The sequence below is a fragment of the Pteropus vampyrus genome, unplaced genomic scaffold, assembly GCF_000151845.1.
Source record: "Pteropus vampyrus isolate Shadow unplaced genomic scaffold, Pvam_2.0 Scaffold61, whole genome shotgun sequence".
NCBI classification, from domain to species: Eukaryota; Metazoa; Chordata; class Mammalia; order Chiroptera; family Pteropodidae; genus Pteropus; species Pteropus vampyrus.
Window position 1 is genome coordinate 6,303,264 of NW_011888842.1, and position 21,310 is coordinate 6,324,573.

Sequence of the window (21,310 nt, forward strand, 5' to 3'; positions counted from 1 at the left end):
TCGCGAGATCTGCCGGGCGCAGCCTCCCTTTTCCGAATTTTGGCTGTGACAGCGAACCGCCCCGGCGCACCAATGACGAGGCGGAGCTGGCTGACTGCGCGAGGTTGTAGACTGCCCAGCCGCGCGAGGTGAGGGACCGTTAGGGCCAATGAACGGTCGCTTCTGGTTGCGGGGTCGCAGTGGGGCGTCATTTTAGGCGCCGCTTAGTTTGTCATGCAGTCCGATTTTCCGTGGCCTTGCGTATTTCCCACGGAGAACGAAGGCTCGTCAAATGCTGGACAAGCAGACTAGTGAAAATAAGGACCAACCGAAGGTTAAGGGGCCTCGCAGGTGGCCTCCTGGCTCTCAAACCAGGCTTGCGGCAGCGACAGGAGAAGCAGTAGTAGAGCCGGCTGCAGCTTGGAGAGCGGCTGTGGTTACCCCCAGACAGCGGAGGCAATGGGCATCCTGCTCCTGGACCAGACACATCAGGAGGCGGAGGGCCATGCCTTTGGAAGACAAGGTGAAAATTCTCGAGAAGCTGGAAGAAGGCGTGAGTAACATCAACGTGGGGCGCATTTTCTTCTTTTTTTGGCGTGAATGAATCAACCATGAGCACCATTAAGGAAAACCAGAAGGCCATCATGGAGCGTTTCGTTCGTCAGCTCCAAGGTGCTGTGCATTTCCCGTACGTAAAACATCGAGAAGATGGAGAGTGAGTTAACCACTTGGGTGGAAGACCGGACCAGACCATAGGGGACCGGTCTCTAACACTGAAGGCCATCTGCAGATAAGCCAAACCCATTACAAGCATCTGGTGGAAACCACCGGAAGGACAACCCAGATTAATTTCACGCAAACAAAGAATGGTTTAAGAAGTTTAGAAATTGCCGCAGTTTGCAAAATTCGATGTCAATGGAGGAAGAAGAACCGTTAAATGCCCAGTCGGCACCGAAGTATTACAAGCAACTCCAGAAACTAATCAGAGTGAGAGGCTGTGTACCTCAACAGGTTTTCAACACCAAGGAGATGAGTTTGTTTTGGAAGTGAATGCCTTCGTGTACTTTTAGGGGAAAAGGAAAAAAAAAACCAAAAAACCTAAGGGAAACCAAAGAAAAGAATTGCCCAATTTTTTGTGCCAATGCCGCAGGTGACAAAAAGATAAAAATCATTGCTGCAAGACCCTAATTCCACTTGTCTTTTGGCTAAAAGATTAAAAATGCCTTCCAGTTTTCTGGCGATCAGGTCTTCCATTTGGATTGGTTTCATGATTCTTTTATCATCAAGCCCAGAGTTATTTAACAGAAGAATTATGAATTCAGAGTGTTGCTAATTTTAGAAGTCTCAATCACCCAGACTCATTCTTTGCTCATCCTAATGTGATACTGTGTTTCTTCCTGGAAGACACTAGCTATCATCAGCCCTTGGATCAGGGTATAATTGAAGCATTCAGGAGGTAACTATGCCAAGCATGTTTGACCACTTTGCTGACTATATTGGGAAAAACCCTTGCCTGACTTTGAAAGGAACATGGCAACAGTACAAATTTTGGTAGTGATAAAAGGGATAATGGATGATATAAAACCAACTGCTGTTACTAAAACCTGGTGGAAACTTTGGGACGATGTTGTGAATGATTGTACATGTTTCCCTAGAAGAAGATGAAAAAAATCAAGAGTCTGCAAGATGAATGGGCTTTAAATTCATTGATATCGATGAAAGTGAAATTAATGAGCTACTCAAGTTAAAAGTTTGGGCAATAACTGAGAGTCTGTTGCCCAAATAGACTTAGGTGAGGAAGAAGACAAGCCCCCCAGAACCAGAGGTAAAGATGAACCTAAGGAAATCTAATGTTTTCTCCAACCTTGATGCTGCAACTGACATGGATGGATCCTTTTCTGAATCGGAGTTTGGCTAACTTTAAAAAAGATTTTAGTAAATTATTATATACCTATAAAGAGGTGCAAAAGAACCTTCAAAATAAAGGCATTGAAGAAAAGGAAGACAGAGGAAATGTGGGTGAAGGAGATGGATACAGGATCTGAAGGGAGTCTGAATGTTAGCCTGAGCTTGTCTAAATCTGGTAAGGGGAAGCAGGTAGAGAGAAAGAAATTGGATAGGAATCCTCCAGAGCTTGGACCCTCAAGCAGTGGCACTGAGAATCTTAACTTTCTGGAGAGTCTGCCAAAACCTTAAATGCATTATTGGACATTTGGAATCTAACCTTGGAATTAAATCTGGAAAGAGTAGAGGTGCCTGAATTGAAGGAGAGAATCCAGAGGCAGTTTCTTCCAAATATAACAGTTTATCTCTTGCCATCCTTCTCCTGCTACCCCAATGTCACCATCATGACCATCCTTATTATCACCAGACACACATTTGTATCATTTAGTCATTCAACAAACATTGACCTTAAACTGTGGGATCTTGTGCTAAACTTGAGGACATCATCTCAGGATCCAAGGTAAATGGTCATTAACAGCGGCCTTATTAATGTAATAGGGTGTAAAAGATCATAGGCTTGATTTATTTTAGTGGACTTCAGATATAAAAGTTTTCCTAGGACCCCTTGGCCTCATTTTCTCTAACCCTTTGTTCTTCGATCACAAGTGGAGATTTTCTGAGCTAACCTTGGTGGTTGCCACTAGACTACTTGCTCTTGAAATGCTGACATGATCTTACATTTTATAAAGCACTTTTACATTAATCTTCTCTGTTAATCCTCATTTTAGACCTATGAAGCAGGTGTTAGCCCTTCTTTTACCAAAAATCCCCTCAGAAAGTAAGAAGCAACTTGCTTGAGTCTGCACAGCTTATGATACGATATGATATGACTACAACTGACTTACTACTTTGTCAGATACTTTGCTAGAAGTGTGTCAGCCCATTGAGAATTTATAGTCCCAAGGAATGAGACAGGCAGGTGAACAGGTAATTTAAAATAAACACCGAGGCTGTGAACTCGCAGCCTGCAGACCAGATTTGGCTAACAGATGTGTTGTTTGACCTGCCCAGTTTAAAACAATTTTGAATTGCTTTCTAGCATTTCCTCCCTTTTGTTTACATGCAGTACAATTGACCAAGTATATAGTTTTAACCCTCGTGTAACCACCACCACAATCAAGATATAGAACAGTTCTCTTAATTTTAAAAAGTTTATTTGTTCCCTTCTGCACTCAATCCCTTCTCTCACCCCAGAAATGTCATCATTTAAAAATAGGACACTTTAAAAAGCTGGATCAAAAAATTGGAAACCATGGCAACCATGGACTCTGCATTCCCAGAAAGGCAACAGTCAGTTATTAACTTCTGCTTTGCTTATTTGTTTGCAGCTCCCCATAGTTGATGTTTAATGTCTCAAGTGCCTAGGGGAACAGAGTACTGTGGGATTAACTCTGGGAAAGGCTGCACAGAGCCCTGGCCTGGAAAGATAAATAAGTTCATTGGGAGAGCAGTTGGGAGCAAGAGTGTTCTAAGCCTAGGAGGGTCTGAAGGAAGATCCTGGGAGGAGGGAGCAATATGGGGACAGGGAGGCAGCAGAGTGTGCTTCCCTGTTTTTGTTGGCCAGCCTGTCCTTTATCAAGCAAGAGTTTAATGTGTGTGTGTCTTAATGTTGATGTGCTGTACTTGCTGAAGGTTTTATATACCTAACAAACTTCCGTCATTTTATCTATACATCTCAGGATTTTACGATTTTGTTGTTATAATGGGGAGGGAAAATTAGTATTAGTTTTGTAAGGGTTGAAGGTCTGGATATGGTGCTTGGGTTGTATGTTTGTAGGGAGAGGGTAGTCTAGGGAAAATTCCTCCCTCTTTCCCCGCCCCCTCCACTCTCATTCCAGCCAGCCTTTCTGGGGCCCTACTGGGTTGTCTGGCAGGCAGCAGGTGGATGCAGAGCAGGGAGGAAGAGAGGGTTAAATTCTCAGTGTCCGCCCCTCTAACCTGCAACTGGCAAAGCCTGAGGCCACATTTGCTGCCGCTGTGCCTAAATTACCAGCGACGCCATGGATAGGCTGGGCTCACGGTGCCCTCTGCCAGGCTACCTGAGGCCCTCTGTTCTTATTTGCCTCCTGGTGAGTGCCCCACACTACGATGTTACCAACCCCCGCACCCTTAAACCTCCAACCTGTGACTAAGGGAAGGAGGCATATTTCTCTTTATTGCTCCTGGAATTTTGAGCTGGGGTCAAGCAGGTAGGGGATGAAGATTAAAACCGCTGGAGGCACCCCCCAGTGTCCTGGAGATTGTGGTGTGGTCCTGAAGCTTCCCAGTACCCCTTCTTCACTCTTTGTGCCAAAGGGTGACTGGGCTGTGTTTCACTGCCAGTGTCAGAGAGGTGACGGGGTGTCTGGTGGTGAGTTCTCGTTTACCTGTCACATGATAGATTCTTTTCCTCCTTCTAGTGCAGTTACCATCTTGTTTTTCTGTATTTTTCCGGAGGTTTTGTTTTCTCATCCCAGAACTGTTTTAAAATGTTAAGGTCGGAAGTGACTGTTTACAGAGTATCTCCAGTAGTCCAGGTGGTTGAAGGGGAGGTGGAAAGAACTGCAGGAGAGGGTCAGAAGCCCAGGGCTCTAGCCCAGCTTTGCTGCTCACTTTTGGGTGATTTCTTCCCCTCTCTGGCCTTTATTTCTTCATCTGTAACAGTGCACAGATTAGTGGCTCTTAACCTTTTGGGGACATTAGATTTTCTTGAAAGTTCTGGATTTGTACCCAAGGAAAATGTATAAACAATGTTGTATTCATTCAGAATATTCACGGATTCCTTAAAACTAGGTGGATTATAAATTTAGAGCCACTAGGTGGTTTCTGAGTCCCCTTCTGCCTTAACACAGACTGTAAAGTCAACCATAACTTCTTAGAGGCTGTGCAAATACGCCAGGACATAAAAAGGCAAGAGGAAAAATGAACTAACTGAAAAGATACACAAACTATTTTAAAAGAATGTGAAAACAGAAAAAGTTATGTAGTAATAGAAAAATAGGAAAATGTTATGGAAACTTTTAAAAATATATATATAGTAAATCTTTTCTCATAATGTTCCTATAAGGGAATCTTGTGATCTATTTTCCATCAATTGTGCATTCATATAATGTCACTTTCTGATATATTGTAGTCCACTCTTGGTTTCAAATTGACTTTCCCTGTTTCTGATACTTTGTTTATATGGTCCATAAAGATTTCTTAAGCCCATACTCCCTGTCAAAGTTGTGAAGTGCCAGGAATACAGAAATGACTGAATGGAAGATCTCATGAGATGGAAGACTATGAGTTCGTATGAGAGTTTCAGTACATTTTAGGTGAATTTATATGTAATTCTGTCACCTCTGTTGCACTGATAACTGCTAGCTGAAATGCCCCATATCTTCCTTAGGAATGGCTTTTTTAGTTGGGGGACAGGTCTTTGCTCCTTTTGTTTGGAGTCTAGGCTGAAAGCCACCTTAGAGTCCTGTAGTTGACACCTTACAGTATTCCAGTATGTCCAGTTCTCTGCTAAAAGCACTGCTAACAGCTGTCAGAAGCTTTACCTGCTTCACAAAGCTATTTAATTTTAATAACATCCTCCTGGTGAATTAATTTTCCAGTCTACAAGTAAGTATTTATTGAGAACCTGGTGTGTGCCGTGAACTGATAGGGATACAGCGATGAGCAAAGCGTGGTCCCTTTATTTATGATTATGAGTTATTTTCCTATCTCCTTTGAAGCCATGGCAACTCTGAGATAGGCAGCACAAGTGTCATAATCTCCAATTTCTATATCAGGTTTATGGGATAGGAAGTAACTTCTTGAAGGCCACAGGCAGTAAGCAGTACTGGCACTAGGATTTAAATACTGCGCACGCACACGTACAGAGTAAAAGCTTCATTGAAAGGTGGTTCTTTTTTTCTTACATGGTTGCTGGTTTGGTTCAGAGGACTAGTATGTTGAAGTGGTGGTGGTGGTGGTGGTGGTGGTGGTGGAGGAGGAGGAGGAGGAGGAGGAGGAGGAGGAGGAGGAGGAGGAGGAGGAGGAGGAGGAGGTGGTGGTAGTGGAGGCAGTAGGAGGGAATGAGAGACCCAATCCAGACAGGCCATAAATCAAACTGAAGCTAAAGACATAAAAACACTCAGGCCCTGCCAAGAAGTGGGAGCCAGGACTTAGGCGATAGCATAAAAAGAGTGGGAGGACAGAGTTTTATTTGAGCAAGGCGTGAGCCCTAGGCTGGGAGGCAGGAGAAACGCGCTCTTGTTCAGGCTGGCTAAGTCACAGTGGAACTCCTTGTAAATTACCTCTATCCCTATTAATGACTCCATTGTATCCTCCAAGCAGAGGGCCCTGGAATGGAATGTATTCTCCAATTCTTTCTATTTCTTCTTATTTAAAATGCTTATCATTAAAATAGTAAGACAAATTTTATCATAAATGTCTGTTCTCTCACTTCATTGCCATCTTCGTAGCTCAGAATCTTAGTCTTTTTCCTGGATCATGGTAATGGCCTTCTAAGTAGGCTATCTTCTGCTCCTCCCCATCTTCCCTCCTGGTACAGTACTTGGCTTCACTTTATTATTACTCTGCTACTTCAAAACCTCCAAAAATACCCTCTCACTTGAGTACCAACTACAAACTCCTTTGCCTGACCCATTTCTTTATTGTTTTAGCCAGTCTCATTTCCTGCTGTTCTCATACCCACAGACTAAGACCGATGTGGACTGTATATCTCATCTATCCCTAAATACCTCTTGAATTTATACATATTATTGTTTGCTTAGAGTGTCTCCCTCTCCTCTCGTAATCCTACTTGTTGTTTCAGATCCAATTTAGATGGTACCTTCTCTTTGAAACCTTTTCCTGCTCCCTCAGGTAGAGCCTTCCTCATGGTCCCCCCAGCTCTCAGTTTTAGTAGCAAAGGTCACATTGCCTTAGAGTTAGGCTACCTTTTCCACTAGCCTACCCACCATGTCTGGCACATATACAAATGAATGGAGGTGAAATTAACTCCCTAAAACAGCAATAGATGTAAGAGCTTATCACCGTTATTATCTCCACAGGGTTATAGCAGTTTGGTGGGTGCCAGTTTGCATCACCTCCAGTAGCACTTCTGTATAATAAGAGTGGATTTCAGGTCATCCAGACCCGAGTCCTAATCCTGGCTTCACCAATTAAAAGCTATGTGCTTTTGAGCAAACTTCGTGGTTTCTGGGCCTCTACTTTTTTATCTGCAAAATGTGAAGGAAAATATCTAGGCATGAAAACTTTGTTAAGTACTAAATAAAGCTTGAGATTACAGGAATAATTTTGTGGATAGGGAATGGGCATGAGAAAATGATGCCCAGCCTTGGTTCCAGTCTGCTAGAGCTGGCAGAATTGGTCATGTCACTGCTGACCTGTGCTTTTCTTTTCCTACCATTTAGATCCTGGCAGCTTCTTTCCTGACATACCCTATGCTCAGGACCCTTAGCCTGCAGCTCCGTTCAGCTGTCACCGGCAGCTATGTCTCCGGCACTTACTCCATCGTCTTTGTCAACTGTCCCAATGAGCAAATTGCCAGAGACATTGCCAGGTATGGTTAAACTTAGATGCTGCCCCAGGAGGCTCAGGGAGCAACCAGGATGCTCCAGAGGGGCCATCCGTCGGATGATGAACTACATAGCTATCTGCTTAGGATGATATGAGGAACATAGCCGAATGATCACCCTGCGGATCCTGCTGCTGGGCCTGACTATGTTGAGTGGTGCATGGGGGCGTATAAGGGATATGAGACTCAGAGAGATAGGTGGCTTGTCCAAGGTGTTAAGATAACGTGGAATCCTGCTGCTTGAGATTTTAAGTCTCCTACTTTCTAGCCCATCTGTCTTTCTTCTTGGAGATATTCTCTTTGCTCAATCCCAGAGGTGCTCACTATGACAAGTAAGGAGGAGGAGGCCATTCTAAGTATTTAGAAAATTTCTAGAAGCACCTGTGGTATGAGGGAAAAGAATGCTGGACTTCTAAAGCAGACCAGGGTTTGAATCTTGGCTTTACCACTTACTGTGTTAACTTAGATAAGTCGCTTCCTCTTCTCTAAGCATTAGTTTTCTGAATTAAAAATAGGGTAATGTCACCTACTTCACAGGATTGTTGTGAGGATTAAATGATATAAAATATGTACAATCCTTACTCCAGTAACTTGCATGTAGTAGATGCTCAATCAATATTTGTGATATCTGAATATCCCCCTGTTCATTGCTCTTTGAGATGCAGCTTTGAAGAGGATTAATGGAGCTGGAGGGTCATGGATTTGGCTCCTTGCTCTTTTTCTTCTTGCTCCACAATTCAGCATTCTTAAAGTTGATGACAGATGAAGTTACAGTGTTTTAAAATGTTGAATCTGGTCTTTGGGAGCATGCAATCTCTAAATTGCTGGTCACAGGTTAACATTGCATTTGATTCCATCTCTTTTTCCTCCGGTGTGTTTCTCTCTCATTAACATTACCTTTGAAGAATAGCTCTTATCTAAAAGAACCTGCAATTACTCTAGAAATACAACCATAGTATTTAGCAGCTAGGAATTAAAATTACTTCTGATGCTTCTGGTATGCCCATGGTCTGTACTGAACTGTCTTTTCTCTGGACACCTGGAACAGCCACTGGGGATCCTTTCAGGGAACACCTTCAGCTGACATTGAGGAGGTTTGGCGTTGGGAGGAAAGGATTCTAACGCCTGGATTCTAACTGGTTGAAAGGTCAGTTCAAATAAATGGATCAGTATCAGCTTGGAGAGAGGTCTCTATTGTCTTCTTGAATCCAGGATTGTTGATGAGAAGTCAAGTGTTTATCAGGGTCTCATTTCTTTGTAGGTAATGCTTTTTCTCTCTGGTAATTTTTAGGATTTTCTCTTTATCTTAATGTTCCGCTATTAATTTGTTAAATATTCTCTCTCTTCATTCTGTGTCCTTTCCCTGGAACTCCTATTTGATAGATGTTGAATTTGTTCTCTGTTCCTGACCATTTATATTTTTCTCTTCCTTTATTCTGCGCACTGGGAGAATTTCTGAGCCCAGTCTTCTGTTTGTTTTTCAGCTGTATCTATTTTGCAATTCAACCCTTCTATTGAGTTTTTGGTTTAAACAATAATAATTTTCCTTTCCAAGATTTCTAATTGTTCTTTAATACCCAACTGCTCATGTTTCATAATTGTCTGATCTTATTTTGATCAGATTTTATTTTATGAATGCAATAACCTTGCCTTATATTTCTGTAAATATTAATTATACTTATTTTATTTTTAATTTTTACACCTTTATTGAGGTATAAATGACATATAACATTGTAAGTTTAAGATGTAAAAATGATTTAATATATATGTATATTGCAAAATGATTACACAATAAAGGTAACACATTTATCACCTCACACTGTTACCTTTTTGTTGTGGTGAGAACTTTTAAGATCTAATCTCTTAGCAACTTTGAAGTATACATAATTATACTTATTTTTAAATCTTGATGTTGAATGTCCTGTTATGTCCTCCTCTTATATAAATTCTTTTGTTGAAGTTTTGTCTCTCTTGGTTTTGACTTTCCTCAAATACTTTGCCATTCTTAATTGTAACCTCTCTCACCTTTTTAGTTATGCGCCTCCAGGCACAGGAACAGCTACTAGGAATTGTCATTAGGCAGCACTGTTTTCAATGTGAGTGTGGACTGGGGACACTCTACAGTCTGGGGTGCTGTAGTAACTTACCTTCTGGGCATGAATTCTTCCTTTTGTCCATGGCTGTTGCCAGCTTCTGGGACACTGTTTTGCCTTTTTTCTCCAAGTGACTACATTGACTCCTCCTTCCTGGAGACAGACACCCTGTTACTGCTGCCTGGGCCATGAGAGATTTAGGGGGTCCACCTTCTCCTGCCATAGCATTCCAACAATTCACCTTGATGGTTGCCTCCAAGTTCCTGTCTGCTCTGGTTTCCATCATCTCCGATACAGACTATTGCTCTCCTCTCTGTGGGGCAGTCCCGCACATGCTCCCATGCACGTCAAGGGGGCTGTTTGGGTTCGGGCGTGGTTAATGTGTTCCGGCATGGTTAAGTAGTAAGTATTTTCTCTCATTTCTAGGGTTTGGTGTAAAAGGGGTGGTTGCAGCGTGTGTTCGGTCCACCAAGTCGAACTAAAAGTTTGAAATGGAGTCTTCGGTGATATGGCTGTGGAGCTCTCACCTCAGCCTGTTCTGTTTTTTATTAGTGATTTGGATAGAAGAGAGACAAACAGGTTTGATTCCTGGGATTTGTAGAAGGGGAGAATAAATGGGTACATGGTGGGGAGGGCCCCAAAATGTTAGCTGGCAAGAACCCCAGCTTTAGCTACAGAATCAGTTTGAGACCAGGTCCCTTCAGCTTGTTTAGTTATTCTTTAGGGTTCTGTAGAGTTTTGTCTGCTGCCTCTCAGTTTCGGTTCATTTTGGTTCTGATTCCTGGCAATGTTCTTAGATCTCTTCATTGACAGACACATGTTAATCTCTTTTCGGAGTCAGGATGAAAATCCCGAATAATGAATCAGGAGACCTGGATTCTAGTGCCCTCTTTGCTGCCAACATCACATAGTATCTTCGACAAGTCTTTCTTCTCTGGGCTTCGATCTCATATGCAGAGAGAGGGAATTGCATTAGGCCAAGGTCACAAGCACAAATTCCTATAGACATGTTACTTAAATGAGTGAAGTAGGCTGGGTGTGACAATGCAGGATGATGGTAGAGAGCAGTCCTTACTCTTTACCTAGGTTTTGAGAGGAAAAAGCAGTTAAAACTGGGTTGACCTGGGAAGAATATGCCATGCCTAGATGGAGTAGCCCTTACTCAGCTCTAGGTCAATGTGATCTTACAAGTCCAATGTTATAAGACTCAATTTTTGATGAGAAGCTAGATAATCTTTTTTGCATACGAAATATTCTAGTAGTAAATTCTGATAACAGTCAAGATTTTTAAAAATGCCATGAGAGGCAAACCATGTCTCTGCTCTGTGAGCCACTAGTCTGTGAACTTTGCAATTTCTAGAGGCCCTCGCTCTAGGCTGCTACCTCCTGCTTTCCTCAGGCAAGCTTGAGGGCCTGAGCTCCCTATCTGTGACTCAGCTGCTGGTCTTGAGTGTGTGTTTTCTCAATGAGCTTGCATGCTCTCTCGCTCTCCTTTTATTTTTATTTATTTTTTAATTTATTTATTTTGGCCATAGGAGATTTTGGATTAACATGGTCCTCCTCAGATCTGTATAGTCTTTTACCTAAGGACAGGTTGCTATGATTGGTCACCGAGGAGTTCACACTTCCTAAGAGATTGGAAAGGGCCTGTGAAGTCAATAGATTATTTTTCTAGAGGTTTAACTCACTCCCTGTGTTTGCTTGCCACGTTCAGAACCAATAAAATGTAATTTCTGAGCACATGATTGAGTGAGCAAGACTCTCAGCAGTTGCTTAAACAAATTTGTGCCATGTGCCTCTCCTTACAGTCAGGGATTTATTTAGCTCCTGAAGCTTTGCAAAGGAATGAGGGTGGTGGTAATGCCACATTAATGCAGAGCCTTAAATAGAGCACTGTTTAGCCTAGAACTCAAAGGAAGAGAAAGTGGGTCAGGTCTCTTGGCAGCAGCTGAGGGAAGGAGGGATCAGTGAACAGGACTCAGATGAGGTTTATTTGGCAAGATCTAAGCATTTCAGAGAACAGATACCAGGCTCCCTTGGCTGCCTGAGACCTGAGAAAGGTTTGTCAGGGCCGGCCTGATTCTGGGGGCTTGAGGTTTTAATGCTTGGGAACACTTCTTTTCATTAATGACTTGATGGTGCTGCTGTTTCTATGACACCTGTACTAGTTCAAGCACATTTTTGTGTTCACGAGGGTGCTGCACAGGAATCTGAGATTTTCAGACCAGGAATTCTAACCTGTGGTCTGTCAAAAAATAAAAAAAAACCTCAGTGGTCTGCAAAGGTGATGATTGTGCTTTTAGGGCTGTGATAGAAACCTTTGCAAAGACAAACAATTATAATGCTTTTTTTTTTTTTTTTTTTGCTTTTGCCTAGAGTAGCCATTCTATGTGCTCATATGAGTTTCTACAGATCAAAAGCACTGAGTGTCAGCTGGATACCTATCTGAGAGGTAAAAGCAGAAGAAGCTGGCATAATAAAAGGAGATCTTGGTGATGATAAGGGTTCAAAACCACTGACTGGCTGAACCAATTCTCATTGTATAGCAGGAGAATCAGGTTGAGTGAGGGTGACGTCCCTATCTTGGATAGGTGCTCGAATACTTATTGCTGGAATGAGAGAATGAACTTGCATAAGGTCACACAGCCATCCTACTGCAGGGTCAGGAGTTGAATCTAGGTCTTCTTGTTCTCCATCCAGAGTTAATTCCATTCCCCAAGCAGATAGAGCCTATCCTTAAAACCACCTTCTCACAGTTGCTTCCCTACTTCTCTCCCCACCCAGGGGAGGACTTAGAAACCTCTAAAGCTCTCTCTTTAGAGGTTCTGTGCATGGTGGTATGGAAAGTGTTGGTTTGAGGGAGGAGGGGCACTCTAAATGGTTATCTAGTTAGACTCAGGTTTCCTGGGTAATTCCAAGGAACTCCTGTCCCTTCTCTTAGGATCTTGGACACTTGCTCCAGTGACTCACTCTCTTTGCTTTAGGGCTATACTGGATAAGAAGCTGGCTGCCTCTGTGAACATCCTGCCCAAGGCATCCTCACTGTGAGTTTTGCTATGGATAGTGGAGGGGTGTGGGGGTGCTAAGTCAGGTCTGGCTGGTGGAAGGAGTACTGAACTAATGGGAAATCATCAAAGAACAACTCAAAGGCATTTAATTAATCAACATTCACTGTTGGTTTGTATTCAAAGGAAATCAACCAGTGGGTTTATGTCATCTATGAGCAAAAGCAAAAATAGGCTGTGTATAGAGAAAGGAGAAAAAAACCCTACAGTTTAGGAATCTTGTTTGTGCATTCTTTACTTAAGTCAATTAGCTTGCTGTTAGCAAAGAAGTCAGACTGGGCATTCCATCCCTGAAAAAGCCAACTAGGGATATCAAAGAACATAATTTCCATTGCTTTTAGATTCTTTGGAAAACTGAGAGTTTAGCATATGTGACAGCCTGTTTCTGTGTATTGTCTGCCTTTCATTTCATTAACACCTTCACTTTAGTTAAGCCTGGTCTGTACCATTTTTCTCAGCAAAATATTTTAGCATCCCAGTACTAGTTGTGCAGGATTTGTCTTGTGTCTTAATTTCTCTGATCAGCCTGTTTCTCATCTCCTTCCCTTCCAGAAAGAGAGAGGGAGAGAATGGAAGGGGGAGAGGGGAGAGAGAAATAATTTCTATTCTGAAGGTCAAAACAGGAAAAGTCTATGTAGTGAAAGCTCTCGCCAATGATGACGTTGCCTCAGTGGTTCACATCGTCTTTTGCTGTGGCTCCCAAATTTGGCTGTGCTTTAGATTCTTGGGCTCCATCCTAGGTCTGCTCAATCAGTCTCCCCGAGAGTGGGCTCGGGTCTCTGAATTTTTAAAAACTTGTATAGGCGATTCACATAAAGCCAGTCTGAGAATCAATGCTTGGGAACTAGAATAGAGTTTCAGCCTAGCATTCCCTTTGTATGTCCATCCTCCCCTTTACCACAGCTCTGTGAGACAGGGCCAGTGGCCTAGGTCATCTTAGTCTTGCCTTGGCTCAGTCAGTGTAGATATTCTCAGGCCAAATTCCTTTCCCTTCCTTTCACATGATGCTGTTCTCATACTCTTTTCTGAACCTTATCACTGACTTTTAATTTTTGGATCTGTTTCCATATCTTATAAGTCTCATTTCTTCCCTGAAGCCTCCTGTGCTCTTTATCCTTTCATGGGCATTCAACTTTGAGAATCAATGATAAAAGGAGCACCAGTCCAAAGGATGGGGAGGGTCCTGGAAGCCATGAGTATAGAATGAATGTTGAAAGAGCTGGAGATGCCCAGTTTGGAGGAGAGAAAACTTTGGACTTTCTGCAGGGCTTGCCTGAGGTGGTTCTTCATGTGGAAGTTGGGTAAAACAGTTGGGTGGCAGATGTTGGCACACCATAAGAAAAACCTCATGTGAAAACCTTTACGATAGATGGACTTCAAGAGATGGTGAGCTTCTCTCCTCCACGAAGTTCAGGCAGGTGCTATAAGCATTTGGTAGAATGGTTGGACTGGATCAGGGGTCTCCAACCCCCAGGCCATGGAGCAGTATCAGTCTGTGGCCTGTTAGGAACCAGGCCACACAGCAGGTGGTGAGCAGCGGGCAAGTGACCGAAGCTTCATCTGTATTTGCAGCCGCTCCACAGCACTAGCATCACCACCTCAGTTCCACCTCAGGTCATCAGGTATTAGATTCTCGTAGGAGCACAGGTCCCTGGTGCAAAAAAGGTTGGGGAATGCTGGACTAGATGACTTGTAGCACCTTGGCCACCTCAGTAAGTTACCTAACTGGGCCAGATTTGACATTTCACTGGGCTTGTCTTATGAGTGTCATAATTCGGTTTTCTTTTCTCCAGGTACTTTTGGAATGGGGAAATAGAAGAAGCCACTGAGATCCTGTTGGTGAGTGAGGACGAGAGGAATGGGGCCTTGATAGGGGAAGATTAAGACCAAGGTTCCAATGAAAAATTAGCAAAGACCAACTGATTGAGGTTCTTGCCCCACATAAGATGCCTTAGCTTCATTTGTGTGCTAGTGACAGGGCCTGGTGACCTGGAGGGGATGCTGGCTCCTAAATGGCCAGACAAATGAGGAGCTACAGAGCTGAGGTTGAGGTCCTACAGTGATTTTCTTTTCTTTTACAGTTAATAAAGACAAAGACTTCCAAGGTCCATGTGCTGTCCAGCTACATCAGGTAATTCTGGCATCCCTTCTCAGGAACGTACTGAGGACTAAATGAATGAGCTTGAAAAGCAGGAAACCTAGTCACCAACCTTCCAAATGATCTTGGGCATGTGCCTGTCCCTCCAATTCTTCATATGTAAAATGAGAGGCTAAGAAGAGTCAGTTTAAACCAGTGGTTCTCAACATTTTGGTCTCAGGATCCTTTTACACTTTTAAAAAGTATTGAGAATCCAGAAGAGCTTTGTCTATGTGGATTACATGAAAGTTTACTGCACTAGAAATTAAAACAAACTTAGAAAATATTTTAGTTCATTTAAAATAACAATAAAACTATTACATATTAATGTAAATAATGCATTTTTATGGAAAATAGCCATATTTTCCAAAAAAAGTGAGAAGATTGCATCATTTTTCATTTTTGCAAAATCTGCATAAGAAGCATGTTTTATTAAGCATCTATCAACTATTGGGATACTTTAAGCTCATGATGATCATTTTACGTTTCCAAACGTCTAATTTTTGCTTGAAAACATGAATTTTTTCATTGGCAGCAAATGATATAAATTGTCTTCATTTGAGTGATGGGCTCACTTTGTTCATATTAGAAAAAATGTCTTCCTAATACTCAAACCTGAATAAAGTTCATATTTTAAAGTGGTGTTCCATGAAAAAGTCTAGTTTAGTTTGAGACTCAGACAAGTTTAAATTAAGACAACATTGAATTTAGGCATAAGCAAAAATTAGTTTAAAGCCTTATCATTCAAAGTGTGGTTTTGGAATAATTGGCATTGCCTGGAAACTGCAGAGTCTCACGCTCATCCCAAACCTGCTGAACCAAACTGCAGCTTAACAAGATACCCAGGTGGCTCCCAGGCACATGGAAAGCTTGAGAAGCACTGGTCTAAACCAGTGACTCTTGATGCTGGCTACATACTATAATTGCTTGAGACATTTTTCAAACTAACAATTTAGGCCCCAGCTCAGATTCTGACTTAATTCATCTGGAATGGGGATCAAATGCAGTGTTCTTCAGAATCACCCACGTTGACTCTAATGTGCAGCTAGGGATACAAATTACCTACCTATCTGGATGATAAAATCCTTTTCCTTCACTTCAACCGGGATTCTGTGAGTATATGGCTACATCCTGGTCTCAGATCTAGCAGTAGAGAAGGCCCGGTGTTAACACCTTAGCAGAGGTGTGAGAATGAGGCACCTTTGGGGGAGCCAGCACTATCAATAAATTGCAGCTTAACTGGTAAGGGACAGCTTCAGGGTTAAGAGGGCGAACTCCAGAGCTTGACCTCTAGGGTCAAATCGTGGCTTTTCTACTTGCTAGTTATAAGTGCATGCATATTAGTTAGACTTTCTACGCCTCAGTTACCTCATCTGTAAAATGAGGATTATGCTAGTACCTTGGGATAAATTTATGTGAAGTGCACACATAAAGTGCTGTATCAGTGTCAGCTCTTACTACTAACATGTTACAAATGTCTTAACTCTGTCTTAATACTGTCTGTCTGCTTATAAACACACATACATTGGTCCAGGTGTCCATGAAATAAGAAAATTCACTATTCTTGGGCACTGGATAGAATTTCCCAGCTCACTCCACATGTTTAAGCACCAGTACACATGCTGTGATTTATTAGCCTGCAGTCTCATGAGAACTTTACAATGCCTCGTGCAGCAGAAAGGAAGCAGAGCATTATTGCTTCCATTTGACAGATGGGGAACTGAAGCCCAAGGCCTCATGCTTCTTCATTCTGGAAAATGAAGAAAACTTGCATTGCATGCCAAGGGCCAGGTGAAAGAAATGGGGAGAAGGGAGAGAGTCATGTGGGTTTGGATGGTCAAGGAAGATCCCCTGGAAAAGGTCAGTGGTTGAATTTGACCTTGAGGGATGGAAGGGCTTTTGACTGATCAATAGGAACAGGGAGAACTTTCCAGGTGGAAAGGAGAAGACAGAGGTACTAGGGAAGGGGTTGTTTGGGGAAGGCACAGTGAGGAGTGTGGGATAGTAATAAAGACGGTAGCTAACGTTTAATGAATGCACACTGTACCAGTCAGTGTACTAGGTGAGTGCTTTATTACCTTGTGTCATTTAATCCTCAGCAATCCAATTATGTAGATACTATTTTTATCCCTTCTTTTTAGGGCCATTAGAGAATTTAAGTGATTTGTCCATGGTTACATAGCTAGTAAAGGGCAGACTTAGAATCTGAACCCATGTCTGTGGGACTCTAAAGTCATCTGGCCCAACTCACCACTTGCAGACAGATGGGAAAAACAGTCTCAGGAGTCATGGGCTATGGGGCTGGACAGGTGGGCCGCAGCAGATTGGAGAAGGCCTCAAGCAAGGCTGGCCAGTTGGGTTTTATTGCATAGGCTGATTTTAATCATAATCACTCACAGGGCTCTGCTTTCTTTCTAAAGGTTGGTGCATCCTTTTGAAATCCCAGAGGTCTTCAGTGTTCCCATGGACCAAGGAGATGTGCACTATTTAAAGTGGCTGGAGGAGGGCATGAAGGAGGATTGAGTGTGGGAGGCTTTCAGTGGATCCTGCTGGCTGCTTCTAGCCTTCATCAGCTGTACTCTGGGAAAAGGGAGGCTGCTTTCTGCCTCCTAGCATCTCTGGATTCCTGCGGTTGTCAGCAAAGATGAGTTCGGTAACTTGTGGAGGCTGAAGGTCCAAGGGTCCCGAGGCTAGAGGAGGAGGCTGGGCCAGTCAGGCCAAGCAAGAGCCCACTGCTTCAGACTTAAAGATGGCCAGGGGGTGGGAGAGCAAGGATGGTTGTGTGTAGGGGACAAGAAGAGGTGGCTGTGAGGGTGAGGGCTGTCATTTGCAGTCACTGTGCCTACTTTGAATGTCTAGGCTATAATTACTCTCTTGGTTCTCATGAGGAGGAATGGACCTGGAAGTGTGTGGGATGAATGCCCCCTTCTAAGGGACCTGGCAAGTGCTTTATTCAAAAGGATGACTTGCTAATGGTGCAATTTCAGGGACAAGCAGGATTATTTCTCCCAGCTAAGGATGGTGTTTGTTACGCCCGAGTCCTGACGAACTGGGTCTAGGGATGGGCCTTGGGAGTGTAGGACTGGGGGAATACTAGGGCTTAGACACAGCCTCATGGGTTGGCAGTAGATCTTGACTCTTTCCTAGCCTGACTGTGACAGACAGAAGATTGTGCTGCCTCGCTCCGTGGAGACATGGTTTCTGAGCCTAGCATTCTAACCTTTTTACTTGAGCATCAAAATTGAGCATACTAAAGTGGAAAAGAACCCTGGGGAACTGCTAGACCGGTGGTTTTCAGACTTGCTCTACAGAGCCCCAGGGGTTGACAGAAGGTACCCAGGGGGCTGCCTGAGTGGGGATAAGCGTATGACCTCCCGTACTTCAACCAGTGCAACTGCGCTTTTCTGATTTTCATATATTGAGCTCTCTTGTGAGATTTGGATTTTTTTTTTTGTCATTATTTTCTTCGTTAAAAGTTTGTAAACCAGTGGTCTAAGCCAGTCTCCATTTTATAGATTACTGAAGGAAAGTGAGACACACTGAGGTCCAGAAAGGGGGCGGCATGTTGAGTTATGAACGGTGCAGTGAAGGCTGCTTACCCCATGTCTGGTGCTCTTCTATACCTGTTCCACGGGTCCCAGGTGAAGGAGGGCAGGGAAAGCAGAGCCCTGTGGGGTGAGGAGAAGGACTTGACCTAGGCCTCCTCCAGGAATTTGTCACAAGGTAACTCCACCCTAGAAAGCCCATGAATAGTTTGAGTGAGGGTCTACAGACATCTGTGGTATCCTGGCTTGCCTTCCCAGAGGGAATGGCGTGTGGGAGGAGTCATGGGAGGCCTTGGTTCTGACACCTTCTGCGCTTCTTGGACCTTAGTCCCTCCAACTATAAAGTGAGGGAGGACCTCCAAGGGCGCTTCTTTGAAGACCTTACAGGGACTTCAGGCTGAGGCCCTTCCAGAGGTCCAGAGAATTCTTTTTTGATAGCCAGTGAGGATTCTGGAGGGCTGCTTCAGGAGAAGAATAAAGAGAATGATAATCATGATGTCCCTTTTTATAACAGATGTTTCTGATACATAAGAAAATCTTGTGTAAACACTACTAAAACTGTACCGGGGACCCCAAATGGACTACCATAGTACTTTGAGGATAAAGTCCAATTTTTTGGTCTGGATTTCAAAGCTCATCTTAACCTTGCCTCAGCTCACTTTTTCCGTCATCACCTACCTCTCTCCTACTTCGGCAAGAGGATGGCTCCAGTAAGCCGTGTGGTGTTCTCCTGTATTCAGGCCTCCGCTCTGCCTGGAGTGCCCTTCTGTATGAGTGCTTGTGAAATCTGGCTGCTCCTTTGCAAGGTCTTGCTCTCCCCGTTGGAAGGACTCTCTCCAGCCTTGGTGTCTGTTATCCTTGTGCATCACCATCGCCTTGTATTTCTAGATTGTGAGCTGCTTGAGGTTAGCAGCATGTCTGAATATATTTGGTTTTTTGCTCAGGGTTTGGCAACTATTTCCCAAATTGATGTTTCAAGGATTTGAATACTTAAAGCTTTCTCTAAAGTCCACAGTTACTTTGTAAGTTATAGAATTGGCAAAATTCAACTTTTCTTGACTTTTCTTAAATTGGGCTAATTCCAAAGGAGATTTTCTTTCTGTGGCCTTTATTGGGTCATTTTCTGTGCTGACTGTGCATTGAAAACTGTTTCTTGGTGCACTTCCTTTGCCTCAGTGTCATGGTTGACTATTATAGGAAGTTGAAGGGGAGAGGGACAAAATACCAGCTCTGCCAGGTACTCTCCTAGGTTCTTGACATAATTTTCTTATTACTCAGTGTTCTCGTCTTGCAGATGAAACCTGAGATCAGAGGGCATAAGACACTTAAAATGAGAGGCAGCTAGGCTCTGAACCCAAATCTCTTGATTCTGATGCTCTTTCTGCCTCTTTCAAAAAGGTTGGATGTACCCTTTTGTTGACCAAAGACCCAGAGTGCCTGCTATAGCCTACTCTAAAAGAGGAGATACTAGTTCTTAAAACATCTATGTGGTAAATTGGTCTGGCACTTAAAAGTATGTTGCATTTACTTCTCCCCACAGACCTGGGGGTTGTTGATAGTATCTTCATTCTATAGACAAGGGGAGAGATTTAGGAGTTCAATGATTTTTAGGGTCTGTATGACTCCAACTTTCATGGTTGGCCACGGTACGTACACATTGTCCTACCAGAACGATGCTGTAGAAGCTGGGCCTAGGACCTAGACTCGTGTTTCCATGCAGGAATGCCTGCCCAGCATTTCTCAGGAAATGTAGGTTTTTTGAATCTGGAATCCCCAGAAAAATCAGTTGAAAAAATGAGAAATAGTATTAAAATCAGACGTGAATACTAAAGCTTAAAAGCACAGAGTCATTACTAGTTTGAAGGAATCCATCTTCATCAGATGAGAAGAGCAAGAGGCGCCAATATGCAGCATTGGAGGTTAGGAGAAGCAGGGCAGGGTCATGCCGGGGAGACGTGGTTACTATTTAATCAGTCCGACTTGTGATCGTTATGTCCTAAGTGTGTGTCGATAGCCCTGTCTGCCGCAGACTGTTATTCTTGCAAATAAAATAAGTTTATACACATAGTAGACTTTATACAAATCCTGTGGGCAGTGTTCCAGGAAATAAGCTTGGAAGCAAAATAAATTCCCAATTTGGCAATTTTGACACATAATTCTTATCCTGTTAACCTTGCTAGGATATTTGAATGTTAAATAATTTGACATTCAAATCTAATAATGTTCCCTGGTATTTTCCAGTTTTTATTCCCTCTAGGCTCCAGTTCTTTGTAAACACAACTAAGTTTAATATGCCTATTTGTTAAGCAAAATTTTTCCAGATATCGATAATAAGGAGCAAAGAGTATGAAAAAAGTTTGAATTAAGAATAACTTAATGATCTAAGGAATTTGAGAACTCTGATTTCTTGCTCTGAAATTCCAAAGGTAAATATTTGTTGTAGATGTGTAAACACTAACCTAGACCACAAAGAACCAGGCCCTCTCTGTCCTGGGGAGGACCACTGACCTCAGGAGGGTCTATTTAGCTGCTCACTGTAGAACTTGGACTAGAACTCAGATCTCGACAATTTCATCTCATTACATTGATTTCAGCCCAGAGAACAATCCCCACCACTCCCATCATATCCCCAGTTCCAATTGTGGCTTTGTTCCAAGGGCAGTTAAAAGTCCGAAACTGAGAGTGGTAGAAGGAAAATGGGAATAATTAATAAAGATTTCTAAGGGCAGACACGAACACTTACAGGGATTAAGAGGCTACACTTTATCCCTGAAACTACAGAATTCAGTTAAACCCTTGGCTTTCCCTACAGCTGCCTTTTTTGTACCCCTTCATGTCTATTTTTCTCTCCACACTGCCCCAGATCTAGAGAAGTTTATTTAAAGTAAAAATCTATCGCATTTATATGTGAAAGGGTTCCCTCTCAACACCTGGGA

At 42.9% G+C, this 21,310-nt stretch overlaps 1 protein-coding gene across 6 annotated transcripts; it reads left to right on the forward strand.

Annotated features, from left to right (window-relative positions):
* The first annotated feature begins 30 nt into the window (after window positions 1–30).
* On the forward strand, window positions 31–20,523 carry LOC105292662 (protein CutA homolog). Of its 6 annotated transcripts, none has more exons than XM_023531101.1 (7): window positions 32–128; window positions 3,312–3,413; window positions 7,371–7,519; window positions 12,612–12,671; window positions 14,486–14,531; window positions 14,774–14,823; window positions 17,250–20,441. In XM_023531101.1, the coding sequence occupies exons 3-7, from the start codon at window positions 7,401–7,403 to the stop codon at window positions 17,350–17,352; spliced, it is 378 nt and encodes a 125-aa protein (XP_023386869.1). In that variant the 5' UTR covers window positions 32–128; window positions 3,312–3,413; window positions 7,371–7,400; the 3' UTR covers window positions 17,353–20,441. The 6 variants fall into 6 exon arrangements, with proteins under 6 accessions (XP_023386870.1, XP_023386869.1, XP_011359283.1 ...); XM_011360981.2 differs by having other exon boundaries at window positions 33–2,443; XM_011360982.2 differs by lacking the exon at window positions 3,312–3,413 and adding an exon at window positions 5,159–5,279 and having other exon boundaries at window positions 33–2,443.
* The last annotated feature ends 787 nt before the right edge of the window (window positions 20,524–21,310 follow it).